The 17,708-nt window shown below is 45.5% G+C and overlaps 1 protein-coding gene across 1 annotated transcript in view; it reads left to right on the top strand.

Moving 5' to 3' along the window:
• Positions 1-6,785: 6,785 nt before the first annotated feature.
• il16 (interleukin 16) overlaps positions 6,786-17,708 on the top strand; it is a 59,591-nt gene continuing 48,668 nt past the window's right edge. Inside the window, exons 1-3 of the mRNA XM_078530472.1 lie at positions 6,786-6,861; positions 10,661-10,771; positions 14,542-14,656. Of these exons, the coding sequence (XP_078386598.1) occupies positions 10,664-10,771; positions 14,542-14,656 (223 nt within the window). The 5' untranslated portion in view covers positions 6,786-6,861; positions 10,661-10,663. The remainder of the gene's footprint in view (positions 6,862-10,660; positions 10,772-14,541; positions 14,657-17,708) is intronic.

Genomic DNA, 17,708 nt, shown 5'->3' with positions numbered 1-17,708 from the left:
TATTATCCTCTGAATAAACTGGAAGGATTAAAACAGAGGTTACTTTCCTCTGAATGGAAAGTTTTGGTTGTTATTTTTCAAATTCCCTTCCTTTATTTATTTAAAAATGAGTCAGCCCTTTGACAAAACTCTCGATTGTTCCTGTGACCCAACTGTGAGAAAAAACATCTCCTCAGACTGGACACAGTTTTGTCCACGTTAATCTACAGTAGAGGCAGGGATTAGTGCCCCGGACAGTAAATTGCTGGGGTGTCCAGGGACTGACGTTGAGCTGTGTGGGGGTGGGAGAGCTAAGCCCATCAGTGAGGCAGCTCTGGAAGATGTTTTATGTGTTTTAACAGCGAAGAATGATTTCCCATCAGCTGTGGGAACTAAGGCTGGATTTAACTTTGTTTGTCAATGTTTGCAACTACCATGGGTCTCACTTGGCAGTCAGGCTAATTCGACCTAATCTAAATTAAATTTCCTCCATCTGTGCAGCTCCCTTTTTGGCTTAAAATAAAAGATAGATACAGTCTTCCCCACATATAATAAACACCATTGTGCCTGACTCACATTTGTACAAATGGATGTTTAAGCTGTGTGGGGTCAATTGAATTAAGTGTTGGCAGGGCCATTGGTCCAGTCAGGTTTCCAACTCTGTTGCAATCAATCTTAATGTTTTCATTATTGATCCTTAATTTATTCCCCCTTGTTACTAGGTCACCAACAGCAGAAATAATTCCCAGCCCTCCTAAAATTTCTGATTAGATTTTCCCTCAGCCTTCTCTGCTCCAGTGAATGTAGCCTGATTGTTTGAACCCACTACATCAGCTCATCAAAAAGCAGAATTCTGCGGACTTGGTAAATCTGAAATAAAAACAGAAAATGCTGGGAAACACTCAGCCAGTCTGGCAGCATCTGTGGAGAAACAGAGTTAACATTTCAGGTCGATGACCTTTCAATAGAGTTGGGGAAAGTGAGAGATGTATTAGGTTTTAAGCAAGGGGTGGGTGGGACAAGGACCAATAAAAGCCTGTGATAGGGTGGAAGACAGGAGAGATTGAAACATAGGGGAGCAATTTTCCCCTGTCAGCGGGGTTGGGGTGGGGATGGGCGGGAGTGGTCGGGAAGCTGACTGTCGCCCGTGATCGGGGGCAGACCACGATTTCATGCTGGTGGGTCAATTAAGGCCCGTTCACCGTGAAACCCGAGCGGCAGCGCTTAGCGATGCCTGTGGGGGGTGGCTGGATGAGCGCGAATTTTGTGCATGTGTGTGGGTGCGTGCTGGAAAATCTCACTGAGACACAGAGCTGCCTCAGGGAGATGAAACATCTTTCAAAATAAAAAAAATTAAGGTTTCTAAAATGTTATAAAACATGTCCCCTCATGGCTCTGTCACATAAGCAGGGACAGGTTATTCATTAAATTTTAGGATTTTTATTTTATTTTTTTATTTGCTGTTGCAAACCTCATCCTGCCCGTGGGTGAGGTTTCCCAAACAAATGCAAAGGCCGCTTGGCTTTTTCACCTGCCCGCCAACCGTGAGGTTGGAGGGGCAGTGAAAAATTTCTCTCAATTGTCTTTTTAATGGCCTTAATAAGCCTCCTAATGGTCGGCGGGTGCATTGCTGACTCCAGCACACGCTCGCCGACCAAAATAGCCCCTGCCATTTTACATTTGGTCAGGTCGGGCACCCGCCCGCCTGACAAGCTAAAAATTCAGCCCATAGAAAAGTTAGTCTCGCAGGGCCAGAGGGAATAGTGAATGGGGCAAAGAAAGAAACAAAAAGACAAGAGATATGTCTGCTGCTGTCTGAAAATGAAACGAAGAGAAAAAAAGCAAAACACGCAACAAAAAGGAAACAAAAAACGAGGACAGAGTTTTCGGTCTGAAATTATTGAACTCAATGTTGAATCTAGAAGGCTGTAAAGTGCTGAATCGAAAGATGAGATGCTGTTCCTCAAGCTTACATTGAGTTCATTGGAGCACTGCAGCAGGCCAAGGGCAGAGAGATCAGCGTGAGAGTAAGATGGAGAAGTAAAATGATAGGCCATTGAAAGCTCAGGGCCATGATTACAGACTGAATGCAGGCGTTCTGTAAAGCGGTTACCCAATCTGTATTTGGCTTCTCCATTGTGAGGATCAATGTAGAATTTAGCAATCACTAGTTTTACACTCGTGAATCTGCATTGCCCCTTGTCCATGGTGTTGGACCTGTCTTTATGTGCAGAATCCTATTCTGTATTCAGCTTTTCCACATTTTCTGTTTTATTTCAGATTTCCGGTGTTTTGTTTTATGTTTTAAATGTGTTAACTGTAAGGTCAACAAGCTTTATGTTTCACCAGCTATAAACCAATGCTGGTAATAACTGTTTGGCACTAAGTTCCAATAGTCACTGCTGCTCCTGAACTTTCAGCAATTTACAGAGCACAGAGAGAATGAGTCATCCAGCCCAGTGTCACACTCAACTTCAGAGGAAAACCAGGATACTTCGCTTAAACAAGAAAGCTGCGTGGAGATCGTATCACCGGCTTGCACTAAGGTGGGGCCTCAGTCTATTTATTTATTTATCTATTCTCTATCGATGTGTTACAAGTGCAGTCAGGAACTTAGGGGTGAAGTTCAACTTTGGCAGAGGTGCAAAACGGTAGCAGATTAACCGCTTGTTATATACCCCCCAAAATTATATACCCCCACCGTTATATACCCCACCATTATATTACCCCTTACAGTCCCCCCACCTATATACCCCCTCACCATTCCCCCACTATTATATACCCCCACCTTTATATTACCCCTTACCGTTCCCCCACCTATATACCCCGTCACCATTCCCCCACCATTATATACCCTCAACCATTTCCCCACCTACATTCCCCCTCACCATTCCCCCACCATTATATACCCCCAACCATTCCCCCACCTATATACCCCCACACCATTTCCCCACTGTTATATACGCCCTATTCTCCCACTGTTATAACCCCCCATCATTCCCTTACTGTTATATGCTCCCCACCATTCCCCCACCTTTATATGCCCCTCCCACCATTCCACCACCGTTATACATGCCCACAGCCCCCCACCATCATACATCTTCCCTGTACCCCCAATGTCATACACCCACTGACTATAACCTCACATCTACCCATTATATGTTCCACCCATTATACATCCTGTGCATAACAGGTAGTTGATTGTGTGACGGGTCGGTGTATATCAGATGGGATGTGTATCGGGTAGGTTATTTAGAGCTTGGCAAGGCAGTAGTGAGCCACCTTCTTGAACCTCTGTTGTCAATGTGACATCTCTATGCCACAGTGCTGTTAGGGAGGGAGTTCCAGGTTGTTGTCCCAGTGACAGTGAGGGAATGGCAATATAGTTCCAAGTCATCCTGTGTATAGCTTAGAGGGGGAAACTTGCAAATGGGGCTTTCCCATGCATCTCTGTCCTTGTCCTTCTAAGTGGTAGAGCTTGTGGGTCTCAAAGATGTTATCGGAGAAGTCTTGTAGAGTTGTTGCTGTGCATCTTGTACATGGTACACACTGCTGCCTCAGTGCAGGGTGGAATGAGTGAATGTTAAAGGTGGTGGATGATGTACTGATCAAGCGGGATGCTTTGTCCTGGATGGTGTGAAGCTTCTTGAGTGTTATTGGAGCTGCACTCATCCAGGCAAGTGGAGAGTATTCCATCACACTCCTGACTTGTGCCTTGTAGATGGTGGACAGGCTTTGGGGAATCAGGAGGTGAGTTACTTGCCTCAGAATTCCCAGCTTCTGACCTGTTCTTGTAGCTACAGTATCTATATGGCTAGCCCAATTCAGTTTCTGGTCAATTTTAATATTCATATTGTGTTTTTGATTTCCTGTAGGAATACAAAACAGAAGCTTTAGTTGGAATGGAGTTAGATAAAGGAAGGTTTATTAAATCCTACTGTCCACAGACTACATTTCCATGCCAAAGGATTCGATGTAATTCAACAGGTAATTGACAAACAGTGAGAAATGGAGGGAGAAATGGATTGAAACGGCATGGTGGAATTCTCTGAATAAGAGACATTCATCGCTTGCTGCATCAATACCCCTCGCAGTGGTGGGTCGGCTGTGTAAACTGTTTAATTAGTTTATATCCAACAGCACCATGTGCTGTAATCAGGACATATTTCACCAATTTATATACTTGCATCCAAAATTTCTGTAAAGGAGGCTATGGGGGAATTTTCCTTAATATAGAAGAATGATGATTGACCGCGAATGATAACTGACCGCGAATGATGATTGATCGTGAATGATGATTGACCACGAATAATGATTGATCGCGAATGATGATTGACCGTGAATGATGATTGACCGTGAATGATGATTGACCGCGAATGATGACTGACCGTGAATGATGACTGACCGTGAATGATGACTGACTGTGAATGATAACTGACCGTGAATGATGACTGACCGTGAATGATGATTGACCGTGAATGATGATTGATCGCAAATGATGACTGAGCGCGAATGATGACTGACCTTGAATGATAACTGACCACGAATGATGACTGACCGCGAATTATGACTGACCGCAAATGATGATTGACCGTGAATGATGATTGACTGTGAATGATGACTGACCGTGAATGATGATTGACCGTGAATGATGACTGACCGTGAATGATGATTGACCGTGAATGATGACTGACCGTGAATGATGACTGACCGTGAATGATGACTGACCGCGAATGATGACTGACCACGAATGATGACTGACCGTGAATGATGACTGACCTCGAATGATGATTGACCGCGAATGATGACTGACCACGAATGATGACTGACCGTGAATGGTGACTGACTGTGAACAATGACTGACCTCGAATGATGACTGACCTCGAATGATGACTGACTGTGAACGAGAACTGACTATGAATGATGACTGACCATGAATGATGACTGACTGTGAATGATGACTGACTGTGAATGATGACTGACTGTGAATGATGACTGACTGTGAACGAGGACTGACTGTGAATGATGACTGACCGCGAATGATGACTGACCGCGAATGATGACTGACCACGAATGATGACTGACCACGAATGATGACTGACCGTGAATGATGACTGACTGTGAATGATGACTGACCGCGAATGATGACTGACCGTGAATGATGATTGACCGTGAATGATGACTGACCGTGAATGATGATTGACCGTGAATGATGATTGACCCCGAATGATAACTGACTGCGAATGATGATTGACCTCGAATGATGATTGACCATGAATAATGACTGACCGTGAATGATGGCTGCCAATTTTAGTGGAACTGTGACTGCATCACACAGTGGTGTAAATCTAGATTCTGTGTAACAGTCTAAAACGATCGCTAGTGACCTCTCCCGACATTTATATTCACTGAATTCATAAAAATCAAAGAAACTTACAACACAGAAAGAAGCCATTTTTCCTATCATGCCCTGTGCTGGCTCTTTAAAGGAACAGTTGTGCTTAGACCCACATCCCCTCGTTTTGTCTGTAATTCTATAAGTTCTTCATCCTCAAGTACCTGTTCAGCACCTTTCCGAAAATCTTTATGAAATCAGCTTCCAACACATAATTGGAAGTTCAGGTGGCAGCACCCTAAGTCACAAGGTTCTGATTTCACGTCCCACTCCAGGACTTGAGCACAGAAATCAAGGGTGACATTCGAGTGCAGTACTGAGGGAGGTTTGCACTGTGGGCGGTGCCATTATATGGATGAGACCTTGAACCAAAGACTCCATCTGCCTGCTCAGGAGGAAGGAAAGGACCCCATGATGGTATAGCAAAGAAGAATAGGGCTGGCCAGGTCTCCTGGGCAATGTTTATCCCTCAATCAACATATGAAAAACAAACTACCTGGTCATTATCACATTGCTGTTTGTGGGAGCTTGCTGTGTGCAAATTGGTTGCCACATTTCCTAAAGTACAACAGTGACGATGCTGCAAAAGAATTTTGTGGCTGTAAAGTTCTTTGGGACTTCCAGTGGTTGTGAAAAGTGCTTTCTAACTTCACCTTTGCAAGTCAAGTGTTGCAGATCCCGACAACTCTGAGAGAAAAAAAATTCTCTTCATCTCCCATTTAGATCTTTTGCCAATGATTTTGAATTTATGACCTTTGGTTATGGACCCCATCTCCAGAGAGAATAGTTTTCCTCTTTCTAATCTATCAAAACCCCTCATCAGGTCACCTCTCAGCTTTCTCTGTTCCAAGGAGAACAGCCCTAATCTTTCCCAACTCTTCATAACTGAAGTCCTTCATCCTTAGTGACATCCAGGTAAATCTCCTCAGTGTGGTGTCCAGAGTTGTCCAAAATACTCCAAGGTTTTTCCACTGATTTATGAAGTTCTAGCAGTAGAAATAAAAGTGGAATTAAAATTTGGGAAAGAGGCAAAAGCCACTGACTTGGTGTTGCTGATTTACACTATTGCACAAAGTTAAGATCTATCCATAGTGCCTTCTACTCTCTGTGTGTGCACCATAAGGGGTTCACGGTCCTGTTAATGCTGCAAGCATCTGGATAACGGAATCCATAAACTGCAGTATAAAGCGGAATGCTCAAACCCAAAGTCACATCTAGTTCAACCCTAAACGCAAGTCCAGTCAATGCTTATATATCACTCCAGACCTACTGGATTGTGAGTCCTATTGCTAATATTAGAACATCCTCTATCATCCAATGACTTACAACTTTTATTTTTGGCAGGAGTGAATTCCTACTGGCTGGACAGAAATGTTGATTCTCTGGTTGCTACGAAACAAGGTCTCTGTAGAAATCCTCCAACGCACTCCCTTTGTGACAACAGGAAGTCTCTCTCTCAACAGTTGGAAACTCCTGGAGGTGCCCATGTAAGATGTTCCACAGGAAGAATGGCACATAGAGTTTACATAGTTCTAGCAGTAGAAATAAAAGTGGAATTAAAATTTAGGAAAGATGTAAAAGCCACTGACTTGGTGTTGCTGATTTACACTATTGCACAAAGTTAACATAGTTCCTCAACCACAGGCTGAGTGTCACTTAGACAGATTGTAGGACAGCAATGTTTTATTAAGTGCATGTTTTGTTTTTAATTTAATGCAGCACCTAAATTATTTAATTCCTGTCGGCCGTGGCTCACTTGGTTACCTCAGCGTCTGATGGTTGCAGGTTCAGGCTCCACTCCAGAGGTTGAGCGCAGATACTGCACTGTTGGAGGTGTTACTTTTTAAGATTAAATCAAGGTGCCATCTGCTCTCTCAGGTGGACACAGCATTGTTCAAAGAAGGGCAACGAAAATCCAAGCTAATGCTTATCCCTCAAACATCTAAAAACAGATTATCAGGTCACTTATCTTTTTGGGATCTTGCTGTGCTCCAACTGGCTACATCACAGCACGCTTCAAGGGTGTTGACTGTGAAGCAATTTGGGATGTCCTGATGTGCTGCCAGGTGCTACATAATGGCTCTGGTCTTCCCAGAAGCGACAATGATCGCCGGACTGCCGCTCCACTCATACTTTCTCCCACCACAACGCTGCTCTGCGTTTCTTACTGGGTCTTCTGAACCCGGCTTTCCCAGAAATGGGAAGTGCAGCATTCCTCAGAGAGCTCCGTTACAGTGGAGTACTGTCTGGGGAAAGATGGGACACCAGTTCACGGATGGTAAGTTTAAATGTCTAGTGTGAATGTTAGTCAATGGGTGAATAGATGAATGAATGAACGATAGGGTGGCAGGGTGGGTAGAGCAGGAGTGGTAAGTGGGTAAGTGGGGAGGGAGGAAGGGTGGGTAAGGTGGGTGAAGTGGGTCAGGTGGTGGGTGGCAAAGTGGCAAGTGGGTGAGGTGGCAGGTGGGTGAGGTGGCAGGTGGGTGAGGTGGCAGGAGGTTAGGGTGGCAGGTGGGTGAGTGGGTAGGTGGGTCAGGGGCTAGTCAGGGGGGCAGTTAGGTGTGGTCAAGGGGGGTTAGTAGTTGAGGAGTCATGGGATACCGGGGGTCAGGGAGTAGTTAGGTTGGGTTGGGGATTAGTTGAGGAGGCTAGGGGGGTAGTCTGGGGTCAGTGTGAGTGATTGGAAGAGTCAGTTGTGTAGTTATCCAGGAGTTAAATGAGGTTTTTCTCTGTCTAACACTCTTGTGTTAGAGTCAAAGTCCTTTATGGAGGGTCCTGGGGAGGATGGAATTGCCCATTGGAATTTGAAACTTCCGGCAATTCCCACGGGGATTAGCACATCAGGACTTCCAGGGGCTCCCACATGAATCTTGGGTTGTATGCCTGGTCGCCGACAGTCCTGTGACTGGAAGACCTGGGCTAAGATTGCAACTCCCTTCCTTAGTTAAATAAGTACTCCTTCCATTTTTGTTAATTGAAGTTATTTGGCCCAATTTTTCTGCATGGCTTTTGTTTCAAATAAACCCCACTCATAGCGCCCACAATGAGCCAATGGGTGAAGGTGCGCCCAGTTCAATGAATCAGGGACCCCATGGGGTACATCTTTTTTGTGAAAAGATCCTTTTGATGTGTGGCTGAGTAAAATTAAATTGATACTTACGATGGAACCCATGCACAATATAGTAGTCCAAATATTTCACATTGATCGACATATCAGGGGGCGATGACCCCTTCATGTGTGTGTGTTGCTGATCCCTCAACTAGGCAGCAGCATTCTTCACGCTCAACTGGCACTTTGAGTTGACCCAGTCATCCTACTGTTAGTGCTGTAATGTGCTTTTGTACTACTCGTTTCTGTCAAACCCAACCAGCACTCTGAGTGTAACACCCATAAATAACTGATTAAATACCTTGGTCATCATCTTCCTCATTTTCACTGATGTACTGCTCAGAACACCTTTGCAGAATAAAAAAAGTCAGACCTTTCATTTTGTTCCATTCAGCTACAGCTAGTCGACATTTACAGAAAACAATCCAAGCGGCTAATGGAATGTTAGCTTTCATCTCAAGGGGGTGGATTACAAAGAGGAGGAGGTCATGCTTCAGTTTGTACAAAACATTAGTCAGACCCCATCAAGAGTAACTGTGTTCAATTCTTGGCACCGCACCCCAGGAAGGATATATAAATTACAAAGACAGGTTGCATAAACTTTGCTTGTAACCCCTTGAGCATAGAAGGTTGAGATGTAATGAAAATGTGACAGAATATGATCGGGTTCATACAGAGAAATCTCTGAGGTGAAATCAAGAACGAGAGGACATAATCTTAACATTTTGACAGTGAAATCAGAAGCACGTGTTCACATCTGGAGATCTCTTCCTTAAAAGGCTGTGGGTGTGGGAGGATAAATGGAACGTTCAAGACTGAGATGGATTGGTTTTGGTTGAGTAAGGATTTCAAGGGATATGGAACAAAAATGGGTAAATGGGTTTGAGGTAAAGGTTAATCACAATCTAATTGAATGGTAGAACTGGTTCAAGAGACTGAATGTCCTATTCCTGATCCCATAGTCCATTCAATGCAACCCCGGCAGTCTGAGTGGTGCTGTATAAAGTTACCAGAAGCGCAGTATCTAACAGCTCAAACTCTATCTCAACAATGTTACCTTGGTCCCAGCAATAAAGCAGTTTTCGGGCTGACTGGGTCTACGGGGCCGGATGCAGGTGAGGGCACTTCACTGCAGCCTCACCAGCTGCCCACAGTGTACAATGAATGGAGGGAACGCTGTCCACTTCCGGGCTCAGAAATAATCGCCAGGCCCGGTGACCAGGGTGGGTTGTTCCCTGAGAGGAACATCAGTCGGTCTGCTCCCTTTAAGGACTTTGTTTCCTCCTGCCCAATTCTCTATGCCCTATGTATTTGGTATCATATTTGACCCTGAACTGAGCTCCCAACCCCATATCCACTCCATCGCTAAACCCACCTACATCTACATCTATAACATTGTGCACATCTGCCTTGCCTCCACACAATCACTACTGAAATCCTCATCCATTCTTTAGTTTCTAGTAGGCTCAACTTTTCCAATTTGTACCTGGCTGGTCTCCCACCTTCCATCCTCTGTAATCTTTCCTTTATCCAACATTGCTGCTGCCATTACCCTAAGTTGCATCAAGTTCCATATACCCATCATCCCTGTACTGCCACATTGGCTCCTGGTTCAGCAACACTTGAAATTTAAATTCTAACTCTAGTGTTCAGATCACTTCATGGCCTCACTCCTCTTATCTCTGTAACCCTCTCTAGCCCTACAGCCCTCCGAGATCTCTGTTATCCTCCAATTCTGGCCTCTTGCGAAATCTTGATTTTAATCACTCTGCCATCGGCAGCCATGCCTTCAGCTGTCTGGGCCCCAAGCTCTCAAATTCTCTCCCTTAAATCTCTTTGCCTCTCTACCTCTCTCACTTCTCTCTTCAGATGCTTTTCATAAGTTACCTGTTTGACCAAGCTCCTGGTCACCTATCCTAACATATGGCTTGGCGCCAGCTTCAGTCTGATAACACACCTGTGCAGCACCTTGTCATGTTTTACTGATCTAAAGGTGCTATATAAATTGAAATTGTTGTTGTTACCCAAGTGGTTACTTACACCCAAATGAAAAAGTGGAAAACCGACTCCAATTTCTTCAGCAGCCTTCTATTAAGTACTTAATTGAGTATTGAAATGATGTGACAGATTTACTCTGGGGGTTTTATTCCTTTATGATTTGTGTTGTTTCCCTGCAGACAATGACAAGAGCCATTCGATCTTTAAGCTCAGCTCATTTAATTCACTCGTGCTTCAATGCTTCACCATCAGTCATTTCAAACATCGTTTTGATGAAAGGTCAGGGAAAGGTAAGACCCGCATTCTGTTATTTTTTCTAAGGAAAGAAGCAAATTATGAAAATACTTTTAACATTGCCACTCAAATGTGCATTGTATAACACCAGCATGAAGAGAGTGATATTAACATTGCTATGTAAACTTGTAGTCGATTCACCTCGGGTATAAATTTGTCTGGTCTGCATTTAGGCCTAATGCACAATGAAGCAGGGGACACAAGGCCTGACCCAAGATTGGGCCTCAGGCCTCAGTTCAGCAGCTTGATCGGGCATCTCCATGCAGGCAGCTCACTCATCTCAGAAAACCAGTTTCAGGCCACTTGCCTCACTGGCAGCAGGCCTCAAGTAAGTGCTGCAAGCTGGAAGGGAGGAGGAGGGAAAGTTGAATTGTGGCCATCAGGAGTGTCATGAAGCCAGGAGGAGCATTCCAGTTCTTCCTCCCTCCTCGTGAATTTAAAAAAAAAACACTTCCCTTTTCAGTGGTGGCCGCTTGCTAGGCCAAACCCACACCTGGAAAATCGGAGTAGGCCCAACACCTGCTCCACTCAGGACAGCCCGAGTCCTGCCAAAGGGTCCTCAAAGAGGCATTAGGCCCCTCATTAGCATGGGCTCTTTCTTCTTTCAGTTCGCCAATCTAACAGCTGGCTTGGGAACCCAGTTTTTTTTAAAAAAGAAAGGCTTTCATTTGTAAAGTGCATTTCACAGCCAGCAGATGTCTCAAAGCACATTACAGTCAATGAAGTACTTATTGAAGTGTAGTCACTGTGATAATGTAGGAAACACGGTACCAATTTGTACACAACAAACAGCAATCTGGTAAGGGCCAGGTAATGTGTTAATGACCAGGGGGCATAGTGATATTGTCACTGGGCTAGGATAATGCTCTGGGGATCCAGGTTCGAACCCCACCATAGGCAGATGGTGGAAATCGAATTCAATAAATATTTGGAAATCTAATGATTGTTGTAAAAACCAACCTGGTTCACTAATGCCCGTCGGGGAAGGGAATCTGCTGTCCTTACCTGGTCTGGCCAAATGTAACTCCAGACCCACAGCAATGTGGTTGGCTCTTAAATTCACACAATGACTGCAGGAGGGCATACCTAAAAATGAGGTACCAACCTCATGAAATTACAAGACAGGACTACTTGCGTGCCAAACAGCATAAGTAGCAAGTGATAGACAGAGCAAAGTGATCCCACAACCAACAGATCAGATCTAAGCTCTGCAGTCCTGCCACATCCAGTCATGAATGGTGGTGGACACTTAAACATCTCACTAGAGATGGAGGCTCCACGAATATCGCCATCCTCAATGATGGGGGAGCCCAGCACATCAGTGCAAAAGATAAAGCTGATACATTTGCAACAATCTTCAGCCAGAAGTGCTGAGTGAATGATCTATCTCGGCCTCCTCTGGAGGTCCCCAGGATCACACTTGCCAGTTTTTAGCCAATTCGAATCACTCCACGTGATATCAAGAAACAGCTGAAGGCACTGGACACTGCAAATTATGGGCCCTGACAATATTCCGGTACTGAACTGGAACTGGTACTGAAGACTTGTGCTTCAGAACTTGCCGCACCCCTAGCCAAGCTGTTTCAGTACAGCTACAACATTGATGCCTACCTGACAATGCGAATAATTGCCCAGGTTATGTCCTGTACACAAAAAGCAGGACAAATCCAACTCGGCCAATTACTGCCCCATCAGTCTACTCTTAACCATCAGTAAAGTACTCGAAGGATTCATCTGCAGTGTTATCAAGTGGCACTTGCTCAGCAATAACTGCTCAGTTTGGGTTCTGCAAGGGCCACTCAGCTTCTGACCTTATTACAGCCTTGGTTCAAATATGGACAAAAGAGCTGAACTCCCGAGGTGAGATGAGAGTGACTGCCCTTGACATCAAGGTGGCATTTGACCGAGTGTGGCATCAAGGAGCCTTAGCAAAACTGGAGTCAATGGGAATCAGGGGGAAGGCCCTCCACTGGCTGGAGTCATACCTAGCACAATGGAAGTTGGTTGTGGTTGTTGGAGGTCAGTCACCTCAGCTCCAGGGCATCACTGCAGGAGTTCCTCAGGGTAGTGTCCTAGGCCCAACCATCTTCAGCTGCTTCATCAATGACCTTCCTTCCTTCATAAGGTCAGAAGTGGGGATGTTCACTGATGATTGACCAATGTTCAGCACCATTTGTGACTCCTCAGACTGAAGCAGTCTATGTCCAAATGCAGCAAGACCTGGACAATATGCAGGCTTGGGCTGACAAGTGGCAAGTAACATTCGTGCCACACAAGTGCCAGACAATGACCATCTCCAACAAGGGAGAATCTAACCATTGCCCCTTGACATTCAGCGGCATTACCATCACTGAATCCCCCACTATCAACATCCTGGGGGTTGTATTTGACCAGAAACTGAACCGGACTTGCCATATAAATACTGTGGCTACAAGAGCAGGTCAGTGGCTAGGAATCCTGTGGTGAGTAACTCACCTCCTGACTCCCCAAAGCCTGTCCACCACCTACAAGGCACAAGTCAGGAGTGTGATGGAATACTTTCCACTTGCCTGGATGAGTGTAGCTCCCACAACACTCAAGAAGCTTGACACCATCCAGGACAAAGCAGCCCGCTTGATTGGCACCCCATCCACAAACATTCACTCCCTCCACCACTGACACACAGTGGCAGCAGTGTGTACCACCTACAAGATGCACTGCAACAATTCACCAAGCCTCCTTAGACAGCATCTTCCAAATCCACGCCCACTACCATCTAGAAGGACAAGGGCAGCAGATAGATGGGAACACCACCACCTGGAAGTTCCCCTCCAAGACACTCACCATTCTGACTTGGAAATATATCGCTGTTCATTCATTGTCGCTGGGTCAAAATCCTGAAACTCCTTCCCTAACAGCAGTGTGGGTGTAACTACACCACATGGACTGCAATGGGTCAAGAAGGCAACTCACCACCACCTTCTCAAGGACAATTAGGGATGGACAATAAATGCTGGTCTAGCCAGTGATGCCCACATCCAGTAAATGAATTAAAATAATCTGTTTTTTTAACGTTGATCAGATGAGGGGTAAATATTGACCATCACACTGGGGCATAACTCCCCTGCTATTCTTTGACATAGGGCCATGGGATCCTTAACATCCACCCTAACAGGCAGGTGGGGCTTTGGTTTAATCGTCTCATCCAAAAGACGGCAGCTCCGACAGTTCACCTTAACATTATTGGAAAGCTGTCGGTTAATTAAAGCATTCAGCATTTGTACAATGAAGAGTATATTTACATATCAGATCTATACAGACGTTGTATCTGGGCTTCCCAAACCCCTAGGATTGGCCTCGAGGCTCGAGGAGTTCACCGCCACCAGCGACTGAGGAGAGAAATCATCGGAGCATGGAAAAACACTCAGGTGTTCACTTGCTTTTTGTGCTCAAGCCCTGGTGTGGGACTTCAATTTGGAATGTTGTGACTCCGAGATGGGAGCGTTACAAACTGAGCCTCAGCTGACACTCCACATTTTTCAGGTGTCCCTTTGGTAGAGGACATTAGTTCCGAATTTGGTCCTCATTACACCTGTTTTACACAAGTAAAATCAATCTAACGTGGTCCAATTTCTATCCCTTAACAAATATGTTTCAAAATGTTTTGTTGTGTGACCACCTCAGAGATACTTAAATATGGCAAAGTGCTAGAAGAATGCTAATACTGTTATGTGTAATTTCTGAGCATAGTCTACTATCTAACTGAGGAATGTGATATTTCTCCTAGGGCCTAGGCTTCAGTGTGGTCGGAGGAAGGGACAGTGTTTATGGACCTATGGGAATCTTTGTCAAAACCATATACCCGGAAGGAGCAGCTGCTGCTGATGGCCGGCTGAGGGAAGGTGTGTAAACTCAACTGGTTTTTTTACCCCATGGCTTTTTTGCATGTACACAACAAAGAAGGTTACTGGAAAGCTGTCGGTTAATTAAAGCATTCAGCATTTGTATATTGAAGGGTATATTTACATATCAGATCTATGCAGATATTGGACCCGGGCTTCCCAACCCCCTAGGGTTGGGCTGGAGGAATTCACCGCCCACGAGCAACTGAGGAGAGAAAATTATAGGAGCATGGAAAACATTGTGTTATGAGAAGAAATTTATTGTATGATTTTGTTTACTAGTCATGAAAAATGGTAGAAAAGTAGCTGTTTTACTGTTAGTCAAGGACCACCCAATCAGGTAATGAAGGTTCTGTCCATTTTCTGTTTGGCTTGTGAAAGAAGGACTTTGCAGGATTGGACATGTCGGACAATCAATGGCGGGAGGACAGGGGCGGGGGGTTGGTTGAAGGAAGGAAGTCATGTGATGAGGAATGTGGCCAACCGGAGTTGCGAACCCAAATTGTATCTGTCAATCACAGTGAAGATACGTTGAAACATCTGTGACTGTGTCTGAACAGGCAGCATGATGGGTCAGGGGGATGAGGCAGTTTGTTTGGTGTCTAGGGAGTGGTAAGATCCGAGGATGGGAGCTGAGGGTTGGTGAGGAAAACCTGCGGGTCAGGCCTGTATGGTTGCTCATCAAGGCCAGGAGTTGGGAAGCAATGTCCCTTTAAAACTGCGTGTGTCCAGCAATCTGTAACCCCTCAAGAGCCAGCACATTCGGGAGAGGAGGGGAAAGAGTCGAGTGGGGAAAGAAACTGTAATCGAATAGTGTGCTGACAGTCCACATCAGTGCAATGTCAAACCTCTGGACTGTAAATCAGTTCTGAATTGATTCTGCTCATCAGAGTAGAGACTCCTTTCCTCCAAAATGTCTCACTCTGCTTCGTCCTGGGTCGTGTTAAGCCTGGTTTACAGGTGCAGGCTGTATCAGGTTGAATCACACCAATGCTGCAATTTTAGTGTGTGTTACTAGATGTATTTTAGGTCTTAATGTACACAGCCTTCTCCAACTCCATTTCCTCTCAAGCTGGACTTCAAAGACATCAATATAGGAGCTTCTCTTCCTCCCCCAAAATTATTCATATACCTTAGGCAAGAGGTAGGGAAGATTCATTACAGCACAGCTCCACATGCAAACGATGGAGGAGTCCATCCATGCCATGAGTGGCTCCCTTTCGTTGGCCTGTGAGTGCCTGGCGTCCTCCATTGAGAGAAAAGCAATCCTCACAGAGGGACACATGGAGCACAGCACTGAGCGGACGCAGGGGGTGCACACAGACTCAATAACATGGCCACATCCATGAGATCGATGGAGTGATGGGCGGCTGGGAAGGGCCAGTCATGCATATCCCCATTGCGAGGAGTTGAACCACTCCAGGCAACCATGGGAGTGCATGTGGGGTTTGAAGGAGCTGTTTAAGAGCAGGGTGAGGGCAATGGGGCTCCTCTCGAGATGCTTTGATCGCTGAAGGCAGATCCTCAGCATCTTTGACAGTGACACCAGCACTGCATGCTGGTCTGACGATTGAGGTGGTCCAAATAGGGCTCAAACACCCAGAGGACATAGGCCATCACCATCTAATGCATGAGAGCAGGAGACTGTCCCCACATCAACTTCAGGTGCAGGGAGAACATGCCATAGAAATAATCATTAGCGAGTGCATAAATGCGTGGACTAGCACTTGGCATTTCACAGGGTGATAATTATTTGTTAAATCCAGAAGAATGCTTTTCCTGTGTTAAGGCCTTGGCATTCAACCTTTAGTGACTTGTGTATTTATTTTAATGCACCAGTTGACAGTGACCAGATATGGAATCAAATAGATGGACAGTCTTTCAAAGTGAGTGTCTCAGGAGCCCGTGTGTTGACAGAGGCCTTGGTAAATAGTACTGACAGGTACAGAAAGAAGTTAAGGGTCTCTGATGAGAGGTCAGCAAGGCCGCCTCTGGGAGGTCGCTTCTTCACTTGGTGGCTTGTCATGTGAAGCGTCTGCTGATCAGAGTCGTAAATCTCCCTGTCACACCTATCACTGTCCAGTGAGGTTTGCCCCGTGGCACGCCATCTTCACTGACTGGCACCTGTTGTGTTACCTCGTGTCTTCCTCTGGCTCCAGTGCTACTTCCCTCTGGAGCACCAGATTGTGTAATGCACAGCAGATGACAATGATGGGGATACCCTTGAGCATGAGTATTGCAGGGCACCCCCAGGTCTATCAAGGCAATTAAACCTCATTTTCAAAGGCCAATGGCCTGCTTGGTGGTGGTCCTTGTAGTCATATGATAGCGGTTGTATGTCTTCTGCCCCTGTGTTGGGGTTATGTACATGGGTCAGAAGCCATGGTTTCAGTAGATACCTTTTGCTCCCACTATCCAGCCACAAAGAGACTCGGGGGTGGGGAGGGCGGGGTGCGGGGTTGCCTGGAGAACTGAGACTATTTAAGGATATAGGAATCATGACAGCTTCTTAACGTACCTCACAGTGGTCACAGATAACTTAAACATTCAGAGAGTCGCACCCCTTCTGGTTCACAAAGGTGCCTGGCTACTTTGAGGGAGAATGATGGCCACACGATTGCAGTCCCCTGGTCCTAGGAAATCCAGCCATGGCCCTGAAGCCAACTGCTCTCTCAGTTTTTGTTTTGGATTTCCAGCATCCGCAGTAGCTTTTTGTTTTTATTTTTGCTCTCTCAGCCTAACTGGCCAGATCAGTTTGGAATTTGGCCAGCCCAATGCTACATAGCATCAATGACCTCCTTCATGCAGCTTTCAACCACTCACTGAGCAATGCCACATGGATCTCCAGGCAATCCCTGGCATGAACCACAGGCAAAAAGGTTGAGTGTCACTGGCACCTCGAACGCTATAGTCATTGGGCGCCTGTCACTTCCCATTATCATCAACACTTGCTCTAACATACTGTAGCTCTGCCACCTCCTCCCTGGAGAGAGGCAGTCTTCATAAACTTTGGTGCTCAGACACCTTGATGATGCTGAGCCTTTGATGATAC

This window comes from Cetorhinus maximus, chromosome 26, assembly GCF_964194155.1.
Source record: "Cetorhinus maximus chromosome 26, sCetMax3.hap1.1, whole genome shotgun sequence".
Lineage (NCBI taxonomy): Eukaryota > Metazoa > Chordata > Chondrichthyes > Lamniformes > Cetorhinidae > Cetorhinus > Cetorhinus maximus.
The sequence above is the reverse complement of the archived record's forward strand: the minus strand, read 5'-3'. Positions and strand labels throughout refer to the sequence as shown.